This window comes from Sparus aurata, chromosome 8 (genome assembly GCF_900880675.1).
Source record: "Sparus aurata chromosome 8, fSpaAur1.1, whole genome shotgun sequence".
NCBI classification, from domain to species: domain Eukaryota; kingdom Metazoa; phylum Chordata; class Actinopteri; order Spariformes; family Sparidae; genus Sparus; species Sparus aurata.
In genome coordinates this window covers 28,510,339-28,530,792 of record NC_044194.1, presented here as the reverse complement: position 1 = coordinate 28,530,792, position 20,454 = coordinate 28,510,339, and the positions used below count along the sequence as shown (strand labels likewise).

At 38.4% G+C, this 20,454-nt stretch overlaps 2 protein-coding genes across 6 annotated transcripts in view; one reads left to right on the top strand and one right to left on the bottom strand.

Annotated features, from left to right (window-relative positions):
• Positions 1-656: 656 nt before the first annotated feature.
• Positions 657-15,253, bottom strand: pnp6 (purine nucleoside phosphorylase 6). Of its 2 annotated transcripts, XM_030425396.1 has the most exons (7): positions 15,084-15,253; positions 10,216-10,385; positions 10,007-10,110; positions 6,175-6,350; positions 5,887-6,077; positions 4,987-5,006; positions 3,507-3,640 (listed from the first exon to the last, which is right to left on the bottom strand). In XM_030425396.1, exons 1-7 carry the CDS (start codon positions 15,236-15,238, stop codon positions 3,635-3,637), a joined length of 822 nt encoding a protein of 273 aa, XP_030281256.1. In that variant the 5' UTR covers positions 15,239-15,253; the 3' UTR covers positions 3,507-3,634. The 2 variants fall into 2 exon arrangements, with proteins under 2 accessions (XP_030281253.1, XP_030281256.1); XM_030425393.1 differs by lacking the exon at positions 4,987-5,006 and having other exon boundaries at positions 657-3,640.
• Positions 15,254-17,933: 2,680 nt separating this feature from the next.
• The window catches only part of hydin (HYDIN axonemal central pair apparatus protein), a 74,125-nt gene continuing 71,604 nt past the window's right edge, over positions 17,934-20,454 (top strand). For 2 of the 4 annotated variants that reach the window (XM_030425391.1, XM_030425389.1), the window contains exons 1-3: positions 17,934-18,212; positions 18,562-18,686; positions 19,662-19,787. In XM_030425391.1, the coding sequence (XP_030281251.1) occupies positions 18,600-18,686; positions 19,662-19,787 (213 nt within the window). In that variant the 5' untranslated portion in view covers positions 17,934-18,212; positions 18,562-18,599. The remainder of the gene's footprint in view (positions 18,213-18,561; positions 18,687-19,661; positions 19,788-20,454) is intronic. The other 2 variants (XM_030425390.1, XM_030425392.1) reach the window with 2 other exon arrangements.

The window sequence follows — 20,454 nt, the reverse complement described above, 5'->3', positions numbered from 1 at the left end:
GAGGTGTGTTAAAAATGAAGGCTTGACAGAGTAAAGCTGAAGGTAGAGAGCAGAGAGAGAGAGAGAGAGAGAGAGAGAAGATGTGTTAATGATGTGTGTGTGTTTAGGGAAGGCTCCTTCATCTGACTGCTTTACACAGATATCTCCCTGTTCATTGATCATCATTATTGCTGAAACTCCTTTTCTCCATATTGATTGACACTGGGACATTTTCCTCAGCATGCACGCACGCACACACACACACACACAAACACACACACACACACAAATACAGCCCTACATGGCACACAGTGGACTATCACTGTATGTATATGTACTAAGTGTGGACCTTTGTTTCTGGTCATTTTGAAAAATCAAATATACAATGGAGAATTTATTTCCAAGGGCTTTTTCCATAATATTACCGCAGTTGTGTCTGGGTTTTAAAAAATTGTTGTGAACAAAACTGCCAAGACGGGACTTGCATCCTCATGTAAAGTCTACCTAAAAAACAGTTGGCCTCTATTAACTGCAGTTGAGCTGTCTGTACTTATTATTTCAGCTGATGACTAAGTTGGTTTGCGAAAGACTTTCTTTGTGTAATTCAAAAGCTGATCACTGAACTTGATGTCAGTATTTAAAAATTTCTCTGTGATAGAGACACACACACACACAAATGTCATCTGCAAGTTTTTATTTGACAGCAGCAACATTTGCATAAAAATAACTGCTTCAAATCAGTAAAGACATAGTAAGTTTTGCTTTAGAGGCTGAGATTGTGACCTGAGAGCTGGATACAGTATTTTTGACTAAAGTGAGCATACAATATTTGTTAATCAGTTTAATGAATACATACACATGCAAGACAAACCAGACAACAGAAGACTTATTTGATTTGTGGTCACACTGGAAAACAGCAATTTTATGCAAAGTTTATTGTGTATGGAGAAGCTGCAGATTTGACATTTTACAAGGATGCTCCAGTCAGAGTGGATTTGCCCTTTAAGACTTCCATTAGCATCTTGATGTCGAGCCTGATGGCCCGAGATGTGGACTGCTGATCTAGGATTTCCAGCTCTAATGAATGAGACGGTCAAGGGAACCTGGCAGGAGGTTCCCGACCGGCGCAGGGAAGATTGAAAACTGCAGGCCCAGTTTTCATTATTATAGCCCTCCCTGATATTACAATGCTGTGGTCTCTCTTGGTGTACAAATAAAACTGATCCAAATGCAATCCACTGCAGAAAAACCTTCATACATCACTACTGTTTGACTGGATTAGCCTTTGGCTCTTGGTATTTCTTTCAGATTATATTGTGCCCATACATGATTTTCTAGTTTTCTACATATAAATGTATTTATTCTTTTGGAAACTATTTCCTTTGTCAATGGAGATGCATCCATCCATTTGTCACAACTTTTAATTAAAAAATAAAAATAGATAGTTAAAATAAGTGATTTGTCTACTTTATAAAATATCAACTCCGATGAGATGTTTGAACACAATACTACTTTTCCATAAATTTCTTGTATATCTATAATAACAAGCGATGACAAAATAAGAAAATGATGTGCCAGACGGTCCAACTGATCCTGTTTAATCACAAGAATTATTATTTATTCTCTCTGATGAGAAACTATAATTAGGTAGATTAACTACTAATTCTCTGCTGGACAGATAGTGAGCTGTTCCCTCTAGTGTTGCAGCAACATGTCAAGGTCGATGCCTAAGTGCACAGTGACCTCTCAATACATTTTAGACTAGCAGATGATATATTTATAGGTGGTGGTTGTGTACATTGCCCTTGGTAGGCAAATAAGACATATAACATATATTCATATAGCCATGGTACAAATAAAAAAAGGCGGTTATTATTCTAATTTATAGATTGTCAGAAACAGCATCTAAATCTTAAAGGTGCACAATGTACTTTTGGAAAAGACATTCAGAAACCCATAATGGTAATATTTATAATATTGATAAGTTAGTAAAACAAACTCAGAAATGTTTATTATTTCAATAAAATATCAGGATAAATTTGAAAGTAAGGTCCCCAGAATACTGTTTGAAGCTAGAAAGGTGGCGGGTCTGACAAATATAAACAGTAGAAGTAAAACAGTATAAAACTATGTTGTTCTTTGAGGTCAGTTTGTTTATTCAGTTATGAACCAACAAAGAGTTTTCTCTTCTGATTAAAATTTCTTCCCAAAAACTACACAATCATCTCAAGATGAGGTAAGATTGTTTTGCTGAGTCTTCGTCAGCAACAACAGGATGTTCCTAACTGCGACACATAAATATCAATATATCTTAAGGTTTCACATATCCTTGAGTAGTCAGTAGCATAAACTGACCATGAAATTGTTCTCTTTTCATTCTAATACACAGGCTCATCCGTCGGAGAGGTCCCAGTGTTTTTAATGCCCTAATAGGTAGCAAAGGGAAAATGTAAACAATTCTGCAGCACTAATGCAGGATAGAAGTACGTACCAGTAGGGGTTGTACTACAGCCACCGCCGTACTCTTATTACATTTATTGATCTAACTTGGATATATGAGAACATGGTTGTTAAGCTATACTGTTATCGTAAGTCATGATCAAAGCCACCATAACATTCTGTGTTTGGATTCAAACACACAACAAAATATGAGACACCCATTAATTTCAATTTTGAAAAATAAATCAATTATGGAGGCTTGAACCTGCCAAACTAATATATTAATAAATACATATATATATTTATATATATATATATATATATTTTCTATATATATATATATGGCACAATAAATAAATGAATACACCATTAAATGAACCAAAAATAACATTGAAAATAGTACTTAATTTATCCAATGTGACATAAATAGATATGTATGCATTTATTTGGATTATTTTTTCACTTTTCATAAATTAATAAGTGTCTATATTTATTTCTAATTTATTTTTGGAGAATTTAATTGCATATTTATTTATTTCCTGAGCTATATGTATATTTCTTTATTTCTAATCACAGTGTTTAGCAATGCCTGCTTGAAACTTCCAAACAAAGGGGGCAGTTAAACGCTACAGTGCGTTTCTGCCTGAAGTTCAAATACCATTTTTTAAGTGGTCCAACAATCCCCTACTACTTATCATTTTGTGCCCAACAGGGTTTCAGTGTAAGTAAGTAAGTCTTGCGGTGACAGCACTAAATAACTAGACACATATATTCATCAAATGCCGTTGACAATTTGAGCTATTACAAGTCTCTCATTGTTTTTTCTTTACTCTGCCCTCTACCTCAAAAAACCTCACTCATACCGTGAGTAAACGACATAAGCCAATACAATACCCAAATTTATAATAACCTACCTACTCAGACTTAACCAGCTCACCACCTGCACATATGTTTTACCTTTTGTTCCCAGCTAGGATTAGTCACCAATGAATACATTTTTTGACAGCAGATTTCAGATGAAGTTGCTACATCTTGGCGATGAGGTTGCTGACGAGCTTCTGGAGGTCCTGGGTTCGAAGCTCGGTGGTTTTCAGCACTTCCGAGTGGTTTGCCCTCTCCTTGCTGTCATAATCTGTCACAACCTTGTTGGTGATGAGGGACAGACCCAAGACGCGCAAGCCACAGTGACGAGCCACCACCACCTCTGGCACCGTACTCATACCTGGGTAGGTGGAAAATGTCTGTTTCAGGTGCACTGACACAACTTAATCAAGGGGATATACTGTATATAATGTTAGACATTAAAGGGGCAATCCTGTGATTTAGTATTGAGTTTTCACAAAATGGGATATTTGTAAGAGACACGTTAGTAAAATAAATGTCAAAATTGAAGGAGCATAGAGAGTATGGTTCAAACTATTAAATGATGTTCCAACATTTCCCATATCACAAATTAACAGTAACTTTTGCAGGATCTTACCCGTCTGATAATTTACTACTTCTTTAAACCTCTAAACTCAAACTGTAACACAGGCTTTCTCTTACACATTTGCAGTCTTCTAGCCCGAAACCAAATCACCCCTAATGACATCATCAGGACTGTCTCAAACATGAACAGGAAGAAATTATTCAACTTTCAAAGGCTGGTACTATTTCCATGAAACATTTTAAATAGAACATTATGTGTAAAATATGTGGATAGCCTCTTTAATACTCAAATTCTTTGCTATAGGCAGGGTAAGCCAGTTTTGTTTATAAAGTGTGTTTCATACACAATGGTTGATTAAAGGTGATGTTTGAATTTTTTTTTCTTGTGTTCTCAACAGCATTGCCACTGGATATGGTTAGAGATATTTTTAGGCTCTTTTTCACATGACGTCGGACCATGTCCGCCCATGAGTGTTCTGACCAAAACAGGTCTAGATGAAATGAAAATCTAAATATGAAAAGCTATTTTTGTTCGTGAGTAATTAAACAGCTGAATACATAACCTAAAACTATCTACACCTCTGTGTTTTTAGCCTACAGCTCACCATTTATTTACATTTTAGCAAATCTGCATCATTCTGTTGGCTAGTTGCAGTTTCTATTCCAGGGGGGATAGACAGATCAAAGTGCATTGACGTGACTCTGAATAATATATTCCTATTCACAGTGTTGGGAAAGTTCACTTTCTACATAAACTAGTTCAAAGTTCAGTTCACAAATTTTAAAATTAACTAGTTCAGTTCAAAGTTCATAATTCAAAAATTTGAACTAAGTTCACAGTTCCAAAAATGAACTAGTTTATAGTTCTTTTTTTTTCTCAAATATGTTGATGCGAGCTATTATTTTTCAAAATTATTGCCACAGCCCATATAGAACCACAGACAGCAATTATTTTATCAGTTTTAACACTGAAACTGCAGCACTCCCACAATATACTGCAAAACCAGGTTGTCCAGCTGCGGCTGGGAGATGAAGACAACGGAGCCGCTACTGTACACCGTTAATGTGATTTGGGTGGTAAAGGATCTGTTTTGGCTCGCCGTTGCTGTGTCTTTTGATTTTTTATTCACTTGCACATACCTTGAAAGGCTCGCCGGTTGCTTTAGTTCAATGTGCCGTTTCAGGTTTGCGGTACAGGATAGAGTACAAATAAAAAAAAAATAATAATAATAATAAATAAATAAGTAAATAAATGATTTTAAAAAAGAAGAAGAAGAAGAAAGGGAAAAATAAAATAACAAATAGATAGTTCAGACAGTGGCTTCAAGGAAAAACTTTTCATAATGACTCAGTAAGGTATTACTTTTTTTGTTATTTAACAAAATCAGAGATTCAAGCAAAGAGCTCAGTTCCAGGAGAAAAGGAGCAATTTTAGGTAGTGATTTTGCAATTTTTTTGCCTCCATGCTTAGCACATTGATGACGCATGCGGCGGTGCGACTCTGTGGAGGCTGGTGTTGCCAGTGTTATGTCCGTTCAGGACGAATTAATCTGTGTTCGTTTGGTAATGTCTCACTGCATGTTTGGAATGCAGCTGTTTCTGTCTGAAATAGTTAAATTTCGTTTTGATCAAAAGTAAAGCGAGTTGCACAAACCTCTCGTCCAGCGTCCTTTTTATACACAACAGCCAGATTGGGTGTTTTTCCGCTACATATTAAGGCCTGTTCGCGGTGTGTTTTAGCCGGTTTTCGCCTGGAAGGCTCAATGGAAATCTGGCACTGTCTTGAACGAAGTTAAACTGTGAGAACACGCCGTTCACAAACGCCAGATTGAACGCGTTCGCAATAACGTTCATCAGGCAGAAATACGTCCGTTCAGTTCACGTTCGCCCAAAATATGAACGAGTTCATGAACGCATTCAGGCACAACACTGCCTATTCACTTAAACGCCTCTAATAAGCATCTCCTGATGTAGATACACAGTGGAGAGTCTTTCTCACATCAGTATCCCTTTAAGTGAGCATGAGATAGCTGTACTAACCCACGGCGTCAGCCCCCAGCGTCTTCAGGACTCTGCACTCTGCAATGGTCTCATATGTCGGCCCAGCCAGCATGCAGTAAACACCTTCCTGCAGGAAGCTGTCGCAGCCCTGCTCCTCTGCTGTTTGCTTGGCCAGAGCCCTCAAATCACGATCATACGCATCTGACATGCAAGGGAAGCGCACTCCAAACCTGCAGAGACATTAGAAGAATGAATGGGTGACAGGAAAAGTCTATCAGACACAGATGTTACCAGTTTCATCGTCCTCCCTTGGTGCTTGTGCTGTACCTGTTGTCGTTGTACCCACACAGCGGGTTCTGCCCTGCAAAACCTGGCATGTTGATGTGATCCTTAATGAGCATGATGTCTCCCACATCGTAGATGTCATTGAGTCCTCCCGCTGCGTTTGTCACAATCAGGGTTTCCACGCCCAGCAGGAAAAAGACTCGCACCGGGTATGTCACCTGGAGTGACAAACATGCTATGCTTCAGAGGAACATACTGTTGTTCTGTTATTGCTTTGATTTACATCAGATTACAAATGGGAGTTACAAGAGGGGGGTCATCTGGGAACAACAGAGAAGAAAACTCATCACATGAGAAGATAATATATCTAAAAGGGCCGGCTTCTGCATACGCTGATGTCAACAGACTCTAGTATTGTTATTTCTGTCGGTCCTTGTTGAACTGTGCATGTCTGAAACAGTTGTGCTTCTGATCTAACCTTTATAGGGCAGCTGATGGCCTGTAAATGACTGTTGTTACTTCTCACTGCAGTCACATTTTAGGAAATTGCTTTTCTTCCATGTCGCATCTCTCTACAGCTGGAATTGCGGGTGAAAGTGTTTTGCTAGTTAGTGCAGAAATGTTTCCAAGTACCGTGGTTTCTTGATAAGGTCAGAGCCTTCACGTTGGAACATTGGCCTGTTTGAAATGATTTTTTTGTTGCATAAAACGGTGTACTGTACTGTAAGTTGACACATGGCCAAACTGAAGCAGGGAGCTATTAATGATGAGTTGACTCAATTGAATTTTTTTGCCAAAAGGCTCTTTGGTGGCAATGCATTTTTGCATGGGTGTAGAGCTAGTTTTCAATCATTTATGATTATTCATTTCACCTGAGGAGCTCTGGTTGTGGCCGAGTCCCAGGGCCAGAATATGTTAATGTTAACTATGTGAGTGGTTGTCCAGACAGTAGATTTGTATCTTAGATTCCCGAGATAATCCAGGTGATATTGTAGAATGGCATAAAAGAGAAAGAAATCATGTTTGTGTTGGAATAACTCACACTGAACACGGTCTTTGTGTTTCACTCATCTACCGTATCAACCTCAACCGCACTTATGTAAATAACACATTACAAATGTATTTAAACCCAATCTTTAATCTTTGCCTGTAACTAAACAAAAAATTGTGATCCCTAAACCTATCCAAACTGTGACCGTTTTACATTTGTACGACATCATGTACAAAAGCTCTACGAAACCTTCAAAGTAAATGCAGGCACAAAAGTGCATCACTGAAAGAGCGCCATTCTTAGTGTGTTCTTTGGTACCGTGTTCTCTACCGTGTTCTCAGTACTTGATATAATCCCACCTGAGAAGGATGGAGAGATAGTATCTCACAGGAACAGACAGAACTTAAAGAGAGAACAAGAATATGTGAAAAATTGCAAGGCCGCACTAGTGATACAGTGAGAAGGTGGTGGTTCAAAGCTTTGAGCTAACAAGTGACGATTCTAACAGGCTGATATCAATTCAAGTCAGTTTGAAACACATATAATCCACATATCACAAGTCATAATAGGCCTTAATAGTGCAGTATAGCCTACCACATCGCCTGTCCCTAGACCCCCCCCAACCCGAAAACATTTTAACATGAGGAAACTGGGAGAAACAGATAGATTTAATTTGTACAGAATAGATTCACAACAGAAAATCCTAGTACATTACAATGACAAAATGCAATGTTTAGCTAGTTTAGAGTGTTTGCATGCTAATGTAAGCTAATTAGCACTAACCACACAGTACAGCTGAAGCTGATTGGTTTGTTATTAGTTATGCAGGCATTTTGTCATAAACCAAAGTATTGGATGGATTAAAAATGTTAGCTGTGAACTGACAAGCTGACCATCAAACTGGCTTTGCTATCCAGAGCCACTGGATAACTGTGTAGTTAATAATAAACTTTCTCATCTCATCTGACCTTCTGTTTAGTTTTGGATTTTATAACAGGACCAAGTCTAGCACAACAAATATTCTCAATATATATGGTCTTATAAAAATGTACATTACTGTTCTTGGGTGGAGTCAACTTTTTTTATGCTCAGTACAGTTTAAGGTGATTCAACTGGAGACATTTCATACAGTACATTGCCCACAGGCCTAACTGGATACAGGAGGGTCATAATGCATCTGGCTCTGAATTACTGTATGTATGAAAGTGGATTTTATGATTCAGTGGGGTTATATAGATCATTTTATGTGGAAATGGCACATCACAGCTGGTAATAAAATAAATAAAACCAGGAAGAGGGCAAAGGCCAGTCCCATACTGACACTATGACACACTGGGTGGTTTTCTTTCTGTCATCAGTATTCTGCCGCTGATCATTTACACATAGTAAATTTTTTGCCAAAGTTTGCAGCTGAACTGTGGTCTGTCATACTCTGGTCAAAAGGCGACTGAAGCCACGAAGTTTATGGAACACGATATAGTAACAATGAGATAAAGTTTGAACTGAAAACGACGTAAACCAATTTGAAAAAAGCTTTGAGCAGTACACACAATCACTCAGCCAATGATATCATTGGAACGTAAAATAAGTTAACTTAACTTGAAATAAGTTTAAAAACAAAAGTCCTGTGTCCTGCAAAGAGCCTCCCTCCGTGACCAGAATGACAATTAAGTGTTACAAATTAGGCCTAAACCTACAAAAGCTGTGAATATTTTTCTCAAAGTCAATGACAAAGTCAGAGTTTAAACTGCCAGCTTGAGTTCAGTTATCCTGTATAGTGTATCATATGCATCAGCAAGGTTTCAAAATGCAGAAGGAGTCTGGCTTCTGACAGAAATTGAGACAGATATCTGCTCACAAGGCAACTTGGAGTAACAAATTAATATGTCTGCATCTCTGCACCATCCAGTGTTCACATGGATATCATTCAAATTTCACTTGAATTAATATATTAATGTTATTCCAGCATAATGAATAGCAAAGAAGACAACAGACAAACAATGTAATATCAAGATGAAACACAATAATTTCACCCATCCTAGCGACATGGCTTTATAGATGGCAATGCTGGTTAGTCTTTTTTACACCTCTTTGGACCAGACTGCAATGATCTCAACAACTACTGGATGGATTGCCATGAAATTTGGCTTTGACTTGAGTGGAACCAGAAAATGTTCATTTATCCTGTGAAATATCTCATTATCTTCTAGATGGATTAGCAAATAACCTAGTCACATGGCGACCATTGTCCTAAAACATCACACTCAGGGCGAGAGTCTTAAATCCTGGGATAATGTAATGCTGCTGTGCTACAGGTTACAAGTCATGTGAACATAGGGAACCCTCAATTTACAGCCTCTCTATTGACCAGCAACTGAAAAGATGATGGTTTGTGTACATTATGGCACATTCGGCCATATTTCAAGGCAAAACAACATATTTGATGACTCATTAGCTGAGTAAGCTCTTACCACTGAACTACTTCCTAGCTAACATTACCGTTTGATATGTGTGTATCACTTCCAGGTTTAAACAAATGTCTCTAAGTTGTGTGTTGATGCTTCTCAATTAATTTTCGCCTTTGAACTAACTATAAGACAAAACAAATGATTCCTATTAACATCCACCTCAGCTATACCTTCGTTTGAGCCTTTATTATCAAATGTTGGATTGCTAACATGCTGAACTGAGGTGGGTAACCAGAAGCATCAGCATTTTAGCATTTGCAGTGTGAGCATGTTAGCATGCTGACATTAGCAGCTAGCTGCGTGTGTCTAGCCTTACACAGCCAACAGTCTTGTTATTTTAATACATTAGTACATTATTAGTGATAACACTGTCCTAGCATTACTAATAAAACATGTCCTTTACGCTGTAGCTTACCGTGTGTATGTTGTAACCCTCGTAGAAGTGGAATCTCCCCTGCATGCAGACACACTCGCGGCCACCCAGCTTCCCGAACACCAGCTTACCGGCATGCCCTTGCACTGCACAGCACAGACAAAGTATGAGCAGCTGATAGTGTGCTTATATAGTTTTAGAACACTTGCAGTTAGTTTCAGATTGCAAGCAATTTATCAGAGAGGACTTGCCAGTGCTGATGGGAAAACGTGGAATATTCTCATACTGGAACTCAGCCCTGTCCTCCAGCAGGTCAGCCAGACTGCCGAGGCCTGAACCACAGATGATGGCGACTTTAGGGCGCTGCTCTGTGTGGGCAAGCAGCCAGTCTGCTGTCTCCTTATACTGGTCGTAAGTGTAGCTGAGAGTAATGGGGGAAAAAAAGATTCATGTCAAATATCACTGAACGATAGCTCTGATAGTGATGAATCAGTTGCATATCTCTACGATAATTATCACCACAACTATCATCATCATTATCACAGGGGAGTAAACACCATAAATACTAATCAACTTCGGTCTCATATTTAAAATTAATAGTCATCGCTGGTAGAGGAGAGCAAGCAGGAATAATAACTAAATCACAGCTAATGTGAATGAAACATAAAGCACTGTCATTTTCTAACAATAACAGTAAGATAGACAGCATGTATCATATGTGTACAGGAAGGTATAAGTTATAATATTTATTGTGTGGGCAAAACAGGAACGTAATGACTGTGTTTTATCACTGCTATCCTGATGATACACAACTCTACCTATCTGCTCCAGTGACGTCTCTGATTTAACCACCCCGTAAAATTGCCTGGCCGAGATTAGTGACGGGATGTCTCAAGATGTTCTTTAATTAAATCCCAGTTAAACTGAGGTTCTGGTTTTTGCACCAGACCAGGTCTCCACCAACATCCATCAACATCCACCAACACGTTGGCCCACTGGTCACTCATAGAAAATCATCGGCCAAAAACTCAGCCATCATCGTTTTCACTTCACTGGCTTCAGGTGAAATTCAGCATTTAATTCAAGAACCCCCTCCTCGTTTATAAGGCTTTAAATAATCTTTATCAAATGTATATCAGTGATCTACTGACACAGTACTCCTCTGTTAGGTCACTCAGGTCCTCTAAATAAGGCCTATTAATTGGACCTTGGTCAAGACTGAAAACACAAAGGGAGGGTCCGCTGAAGTCTCACAGTTTAAAGCTGTTGTATGTAGTGTTGGGGAAGAAATTTAACGAGAAGAGAAAGACTGATGCTTTTATGACTTAACAAATATAATTAACAAACTGTCTTTGTTTTAATGACTAAACAAATAGACCTTAAAGGGCAACAAAATTTCATCCTGTCCTCATGTTTTACTTTGTTTATATGAGGCGGACCCTGCCTGATTTTGTATATTTACCTCTTAATATTGTAAATATTAATAGTCTGTGTTTGAAAACTACATAGTGCCCCTTTAAGGCCTATCTCTTTGTGGTATTCTGCTTGAGACTTGTAAACCATTGTTACTTGTGACCCTTCTAATTGTTTAATTTCATTGAGCTAATTGTTTTAATTTAGTTGTTTTTTTCTTGTTGTAATGATTGTATCTTGTGTCTGCTATATATATAAAATGAATCGTACTTTCCTTTTGAAATATGCAATATACTGTGCATGGAAGTGGTGCGCAAAATGGAGACACACAAAATGATGTTTCATTGAGAAAACTCATGGAAGGGTTTGCTGAATAAAGAATACATCAGACAGCAATGGACACCTTCATAAATGTCAATCCTGCAGTAAAACTGGTCCAACTGGTTACTTTAACAACATTAGGCAATAACCCAAACACTACCGACAAGAAAGGTCAGTTTAGCTCAGATTAAATGTGTACATAGAAACATGAGTTTTTACCAGTCTAACTGGAATATCCAACTACCAGATGTCCTTGTCATAATGGAAACCAACATTCTGAATCTCACACCAAGCTGTTGCTCAATGTCATGATAAGGGTACTCAAAATCCTGTAACAGCCATGTTAAATACCTGCTTTAGTATCAGTCAGTAATCAGTAACAGTGAGTAAAAGTACATGGAAAAGAACACTTTGTCAAAATAAAGAATAAATAATACATTGTGCAACACAACTGTGGGTTTTACTTGCCTGTTTATTATTCGGTGACACTGATTCGATTGGAAATGCCTCGAGGTACTACATTAGACAGTGTCTGAAATTGTCTGTAATTCTGGTCATAAATCTGATTGTAATTCCATAACCTTGTTAATGTTCCTCCAATGCCTCAAGCTTTGTTATTTAAACACATTGACACTTCAGGCTGCAGCCCTCAACAGTCCAATCTGCAGCAGGACAGAGCCTGATGATTTCAAGCCCATTTTAGAGCTGCAATGTAAGATGACAGCGACATCAGGCTAGCCTTAGGTGTTCAATCTTCCTACATTTCCCTCTTGTTTCCTTATTCAATTCAAACTTAGAAAGGTGCTTGGCAATCTTTCATCGCAGCAGGTATGTTGGTAACAGGGTGGGGCTAAACTTAAAGTGATGATCTTCAATGAGTGTTAAGAATGCTCAAACCAGCTATTTGAGTGGGACCTGGGTGAGTCATTAAAACCTCAACAAGGCAAAAATAAAACGAATTTTGCTTTTATTTCTGTTTTTGTCAAACATCCAAGAGGTAACGATCACAGTAAGTATTCCATGTATTAATGTAAATTACAGACAACCGTGAAACAATTGTGCTATGGCTTTCATTACAGGCCTGTCAGTTGCAGAAGGTGCCCTTCACATAATACTGCAGGTGGTAATGGCAGTGTTACACACAAACACACTTGCACCCACATAGACAAACAGGTGACCGCTCTAACTTCCGCCATTCTGCTGGGAATGAGTGACAGCAATCAGGTCATAACTGAGGAATGGCTGCTTCCAATCAGTGATTTATAAAACCACAACATTAAAACATGGAGTCATCAGCAGGGTGTGTAATGGGTAAACTAGCTATAAAAATCAATCAAAAACATGATCACATTTCTGTGACTGTGAATGCGCTGTAATGTTTTATATGAGCATCAGCGAATTGCTCGTATAAAACAAGGACGGTAAGAGGGAAACTAAATATTTAGTCTGAATGTTTGGTCCAAATGAGGCGCAGTGCTTAATATACCTATAGCCAACTAGACTGACCAAACTTCCAACTGATGACTGAAGTAAGGGATCGAACAGTGGACATCCAGACAACGGCTCGTACCTCCAACAATCTTGGACCACTTTCTTAAAGAACAAATGTATGAAGCTTCAAATCTACAAGGTTTAGCCTGAAATACCACCAACAACCAGAATTGATAACTGGAAGTTAAAAGTTAATGAACTTTGGTTAACAAGGTTTAGTTTTAGTAAGCAATTGTTTATTGTTAAGTTGCAACTGATGTTCATACTGCTCTTTAAAAATTCTTTAAAATATTCATCCATAAAAACTATCTGGATGGTCATTATAAAGACCTGTACAGCCGACAGTTTGATTACCATTACCTGCCAGCTGCTCCATGACTCACCTGTCTTTTAAAACGGTTTCAACTGATGAACTTCTATTATGTGTTAGCATCTTATTGAAACTGATTCTATTGTTTCTTTTCCATTTCTTGTTTTTCTTTTCTTTTTTTTTTCAAAATTCTTTTGAAGGAGGACATCACCATCACATTCACACCTGGAAGCTGCCCAGTACAACCACATTCTAAATAGTCGGGGTCAAAGGCCTCGCTCAAGGGTACCTCAGTGGTAGTAACGAGAGTGGAGCAAGCATCCACATTTCACTTTCCCCAACTGGCCAGCCTCCAGACACAAATTTACTTCTCTTACTTTTAGGCCTCCACTGCCCATAACTTTAGGCAAGCACAACACTTACCATAATCTAAAGAAATACATACAGTATTTATTCACCAAAAGATATAATGAATTTAATTTGGCCCTTATGTTAATAATCAACCCCAGTGCACATTAACCACAACTTACCGAAGCTGTCTTGTAAACCTATCCATCAAATGTGGACTATGTGACTTTACGTCATTCAAAATCTACTCTAACTTTAACCAAACCATGTAATGCTATTAATTGCTTGAAATGCATGAGATTTATACGAGACATTTTTTGAAGTCTTATTTAAATATGTTGTTCCTAGAATGAAAACCTTTCAATTTCATTTTAAGAGTGAAACCTTTTGTCATGTGATTATAAAGACTTATTATTCATTACTCTCATAGCCAAAATATATTTAAGTACAGAGTCTTTTCCAGTCTTTTTTTACTTAAGAGCGTGTCCTTTTCGTTCGATTATTCGTGTGTGGAAACATATTAAGCATCTCAATTTGTTTATCTATTCATTTTATATGGGTGAGGCTTATATTTCCACTGATGATCCCTTATACAGTCATGCAGGTCACACACGCCTTTGAAACCACAGTGTGTGTTGCGTAACAGCTGAATAAGACATTTAACTGAGGGCCGGAGCTGTCCGAGGTGCTGCCAGGAACTTTGGATTGAGGGGAGGGAGCCGGGAGCGGAGCGGGGTTGCCTCCGGGCGGCCTGCTGCACGTTTCTGGCTGACACAACACGGCACGTCCCTCAAACACAAGCGAGTCTGACCAGTTGCTTAGCTCCGAGGCTGTCACTGAACGACAAATACAAGACTGGCCTGTTAAGTGAGCGATGCTGGGGTGTTGTTAGTTGCGAGGAATTCAATGTGCTTCTGTAAAGAGAATGCAGGGCTCACAGTTATGACCCTGACACCACCTGTAACGTACGCGATTACGTCAGAGGTGTCATCCCGGGAGGAAGCCCCCGCAGGCTGCTAATCCTCAGAATAAAGCGTCCGTGCTACTGTTGACTGGCAGCGCTGAACGACCCTCAAATAACACCGACCAAACCAAGATGCGACTCGAAAACTTCGCTGTTGACACTCGTCATGCTTTGAGCACCACTGGATATCCTGTAAATATGATTAGGTTACAGCGTAGCCTTAACAAGTCATTTCTCTCCGGTCCACCAACATCCAGCCTTATCGGTCTTACCTGCACAGACTGGAGGAGGGAGACGCCGCTTCCATATCTGATGGTGAGCGGGACCAATCTACTGATAAGAAGCTGTATCTGTCGAGTTTGAGGTGGCGGCGGCGGCGGGAGCAGCTGATGGAGAATCCGCTGACTGTCAGAGTGGCGCAAGTCATGCTGCGCGCCGACGTCACGGCGTAAAGGGCGAGTGGGCGGGGCTCACGCTGACCGCCGGTCCCTTTGAAATAGACTAAATCCAATTTTCTACCAGGCTGGGCAGCTCACTGATGCGTTCAGTGACCAGAGACAAGGCTGGGAACGGAGGGAGAAACAACGAGAGGGCAACAGAGGGGAAGGGACACGGAAGGTGGAGGAAAGTGATAAGTCCAGCCACAACTTTCTGATGAATATTATTAAAAACCAAAGACTCGATGCTACTGTAGTCACTGATATCGGTCAAATCCAGGAAACTAACTTGCTACAAATAAATTATCTCCCTCTTCTTGTATCCAACACACACACACACGCACACACACAGGCTGCACAACAGTTGAAAGAGCTGGCTCATGGAAAGGAGTGAATGAAAGTGATAGTTAGAGAAAGCACAAAAAAGTACCAATAGCTGTAACTGTAACTGAAGCTGCATCCCTCTCTCAGAATATATATTTCACCACATTCTCTGGGAGCTTACCGATCCCTGATAATGTATATATGATTAAACCTGTCCCCCTCCACCCTCCTAAACCTTTTTTTAATTTGTTGCCTCAGGGCAACACTGTGCTTCATTGTATAAAAACAAAACAAAAAAACAACAACAAAAAACAGGACAAAAAAGTTTTGGTTTCAACTTCAAATAGTGTCCAGGCTGCCTTAGAGTTTGAGTTTACTGAATTTAAGAGTACAAGTTGGTTTAAGATGGTTTAATTCTGTAGTGATCAAAAACAATACACATTTCAACAAGTCATAAACCTGATATGTCTTCAGTGGTACTTAAATCCTTTAATTTATGTTTTCTTAATCACCGTTTGGTTCCTATCAAATCCTCTAGCTTAGTCAACACAATCTTTCGATTTCTTTCAACTGGAACTCAAAAGCTGAAAATACTTAATCTACAGTTCATTCTCTCTGAAATATCTAATTTACTTAACGTAGTTACGTTAACTTCTCTTACTGTAAATAACAGCCTTTACCAGGGCCACCAACAGGAGTGGATCTTGTTGCTGAAGTCATGTTTAGTTCTAGTTCTAGTGGTCTGGATATAAAAAAAGAAAACTTGAATCAACTTGAAATGAATACAAATTGATTATTTGCTTTAACTTAGTCAAAAAAGTTTGGTTGATTACGTGAATATATAAATTCATCCAAAAAGATACCTTGTTGCCAAAGTGCAACACCATGGACCCTCCATGGAAATTGCCTTAATTGACCCGTAATGCAGATGAGGTGAATGAATATATGTATCCCCAAGGCTGGGGGATACTTAGCCTTTAATATTTTTTCTTGCAGTTTGGGGGATTTAAGTGACACAGTGGGTGACCTTATATTCTGCAATGCAAAACAAACATGCAGTGGGTATTTTCCTGTGTGAATGCCACAGCTTTTAGACTCAACATATTTAAATGTGACTAGTTTTAGGGCAACAAAAAGATCGGGCAACAGAATATAGAATTTGGTTCCTTCCGATGTGGAGAAGCCTTTGAAAGGGCATTCTGAGCAAAATGTGAACAGCAGTACCTAGAAAATTAAAATGTAATCACTGTTTAATTTACTCACACAGCAATTGGACAAAACACTTTAGAATAACTGATGTGTGAAACTGATGTAAATGATGATGATGTTTCAGAAACTGAGATTACAAACAAAAAAACAAACAAACATTTGCAAATGGGTGCTTCTGGGAAAAAACTATTTAACCAGTGTGATCAGTCTCTGCTTGCAGGGAAATAAAGTCCAAATATGTGTGTCATGAGCACAGTGGGTCAAGAGGGACAGATAAGTGGATTTGTAAAGATGTAGATTGAACTAGAAATTCCAGCCCTGTCATCATGCTCACTGGGCTCTCAAATCATTTCTGTTGTCCCACTTGTCCTTATAATGACCCAGTGATACACACATACACACACTGGGTCAGTTGGTGTTAGTTTTGTGCGTGTTTGTGTGCCCTTGCATATATAGTTGTGTGTAGAGGGAGTCAGAGTCGGGCATTTGTATTTGATTATTACAAGATCAGTCATAGCAGTATATTAACTGCTTTGAGAGATTAGCAGACAGTAACCTCTCTAAATGTTGTACTCTCACTTTTAGTGAAACAGGCCAAGACAAACGGATTTAGACAAAGTCCAATCTGTGAAAAAAATTGCATTTGTAGAAGTGTAAGAATACGTACAGAAACCAACAAATTATAATCAGACATAAAGTATTCACAGAAATAAGCATATGTTTCCATTTGATGTCACTCATTTTAGTCCACTAAACACTGGAAAGGTACTTTTATTTGGCCACATTTATTTGACTATGGTTATTTTTTAAATCAAGATTGTACATACAAAAATCTGATCATGTTATAAAATATGGTGAACATACACTACACAAAAGTAAGTCGCATAAAGAAGTTTAAATCAGCTAAGCCTCAACTTAATGGAGTAATGGAGTATTTATGTATACTCTAATATTGTATATTATATACCCTTATAGTAATATACTTAGTGTTTTAATCTTAGTTTTAGCCTTGTTGGTCTCTTATCTGATTAGAATCAGGTCAGTTATTTAAGTAAAGCATGGTCTATCTACAACAATTGAGATGTAATTGTTTTGCCATTTTGATAACAAATTGAGGCAACATTTATTTTTAAGCCTAAAAGTCAACGTTTTTTCAATTAACAGCTGGTTTTTTAATGTAGACGCCCTTAGCCAATCAGAAAAGAGTTTACTGGGAGGTAGTTGAGTGCGTTGCCAGGGCAACAAACCACAACTAAATGGACTCGTCCGTCGTGACTGAATTACAGAGAGCCTTAACATAAATACATTCAGCGTTTATTCAGCGCATGTTAATAATGTTATTTTTTCCCTTGTCGGTGCAACACTATGTGTGTTTAGCGGACAGTTAAGTTCGCTCCAACGTTTAGAAAAGAAGACGTAAGAGGTTTTCAGGCAAGTGGAGACGATTTTAAGAAGTTAACGTTAATGTAACGAGTCGAAAGGACGATTCAATGCTAAATACTTTCTACTAAGAGCGAGCTGATAATGTATGAATTGTTAGTAATATAATTACAAACATTTTAATGAGTTTACAGTTAGCTTAGAAAATATTACTTTTAACAGTAACTGGTATAAACATCGGTAAAGAACGTAAATGTTAGCTAGTCATCTTATAACGTTCACATTAACATCACGTCAGAGAAAGTCATAATCTACGCTAACGGCTCCGCTAGATATTGTAAAGTGGACACTTAACTAGCTCTGTCTTCTAGCTTAGTTAATGACACACTCCTCTCTTCAGTGTGCCTTTTTTTGCAGGTTTCCTTCAAAACACAGAAAATGACTTCCCTTCAGGCTTCCACGAGGACAAAGAGGTCACCATTAAAGAATTATAAAGTTGTTCTGAAGGAGGAGAAGCCAAGGAGGGTGAGGATATCATGTCATGGCTGCTTGTTTCTACAAACTGAATTGGAAGTATCTACCCTGAAATATATCAGCATTTTCCCCATGAATTAACAGGGGCCCAATTTCCTGTGACCCACGTTTTGGACATTGTCCAATTCTTTCAAAGAATGTTTCAAATGACAGATTGCCAAATAATTATCTTGGCTTCTTCAAGAGAGAAAAAAAAAATCAATATTTGACTGCAGTGTTTAGGTGCAGTGACCTTAGCAAGCTTTAGGCCTCTGTTTTCCTTGTAGATGAGAAAAAAATAAAGTACTTCAAACTTTAATCAAAAACAGATCAACATAAAACTAATTATCTGGTTAAGTTTGGTGATGACTAATTTTTATTCAGAAAACAAGCAATGATCTGCTTGTTGTCTGTGTGATAACAAAAGTGTGATTATTAAAACAATACTATTATTATATGGCTGTCACAACGTTTTAAGGAAAAGTGTTTACTGGTGCTTTGTTGTCTCTGAATATATTACATATCTGAGTATATTTGATTATATGAATACACACATAACTGGCAGCTATTGAATATTGCATATACAATAACCCACTCTGCTACATTATTCATTTAGATTTTAAGCTAAATCCTTCTCTGACCTAACCTTGAAATAGACTAAGTGCAGTTAGATGTTTCTTTGCTTCTGGTGCCCTGATAAAGAGGTGACAGAGGATTGTGTGTGAGGATATTAACCACCAAATGCTGCAGATAGTTCCAACTGAAGGGAGAGTATTAACTTTCCTTGAGCACATGAAATCAGCTCATGTAAATGTTCTTGATGCGGGCGCCTGTGTATAAGTGTCATAGCTGACGGTCTATAGCTCATTATCTTTTTCCTATTCCATCAGAGGTAACAGACTTGTTTGATGTCCTGCGTCATCACTGCTGAATTAAGGATACAGGCTATTAGTTAACATAATAGCCTTTGATGCTGTGTGTTTGCAGGTGACTCCATCTTTTTACACCCAGGAGATGTTACAGTCTACAGAAGAGCACCTGGCAAACACCAACGAGGTGAACCCACCCCATATCCTGGAACTGTTTGACACAAGCAAGACAATACATCACAAAGTAAATATCGGCCAATTTTATGACACTTCTGCAGCTTAATAACGTTCACCATCCACAAATAAAGCTACATTCTACAGAGAGAGCAACTAGAAAAAAGTCCTTGCAGATGGCACAGTGAAAGGTCACAGTAGGCACTAATAACCAGGTACTGGACCTTTAAAGCATTTTTTCTGTTCCAGTTGACATACTTAGTTTAACAGTAAGCCAAGTGATATGTGAGCTCCTATGGGCTGAACTAACTTATAGATGATTAAAGGTAAAGCTTTCTATGAAGCCCATCTATACTGCAAAAAATAAAATACCAAATACCTTTCTAAATTCTAAATAAAATGAATGTGTTAGACTCATTGGAAGAATGGATGAGACCAGATTAAAGACAACAGCGCATTCGAAATTTAGATTATTTCACCATTAATCCCCTGCATGCAGAGCATGTGCTGTCTGCTGAGGTCATTTACATTGTACCGAAGCTGCTTTCCCTTAGTCAGCATGGAGTGCCTAACTGATGGGCAGAGGGTACCCAATGTGACTGAATGCTCTGTACAGTCAGACAGAATGTAACAGGGGGCTTGAAGCAAAAATGTCATCAAGAGTTCATGAAGAACCTATACGATGAATAAATGCACTCTCATCATAATTAGGAGGACCCATTTTTGCATGTCACCCT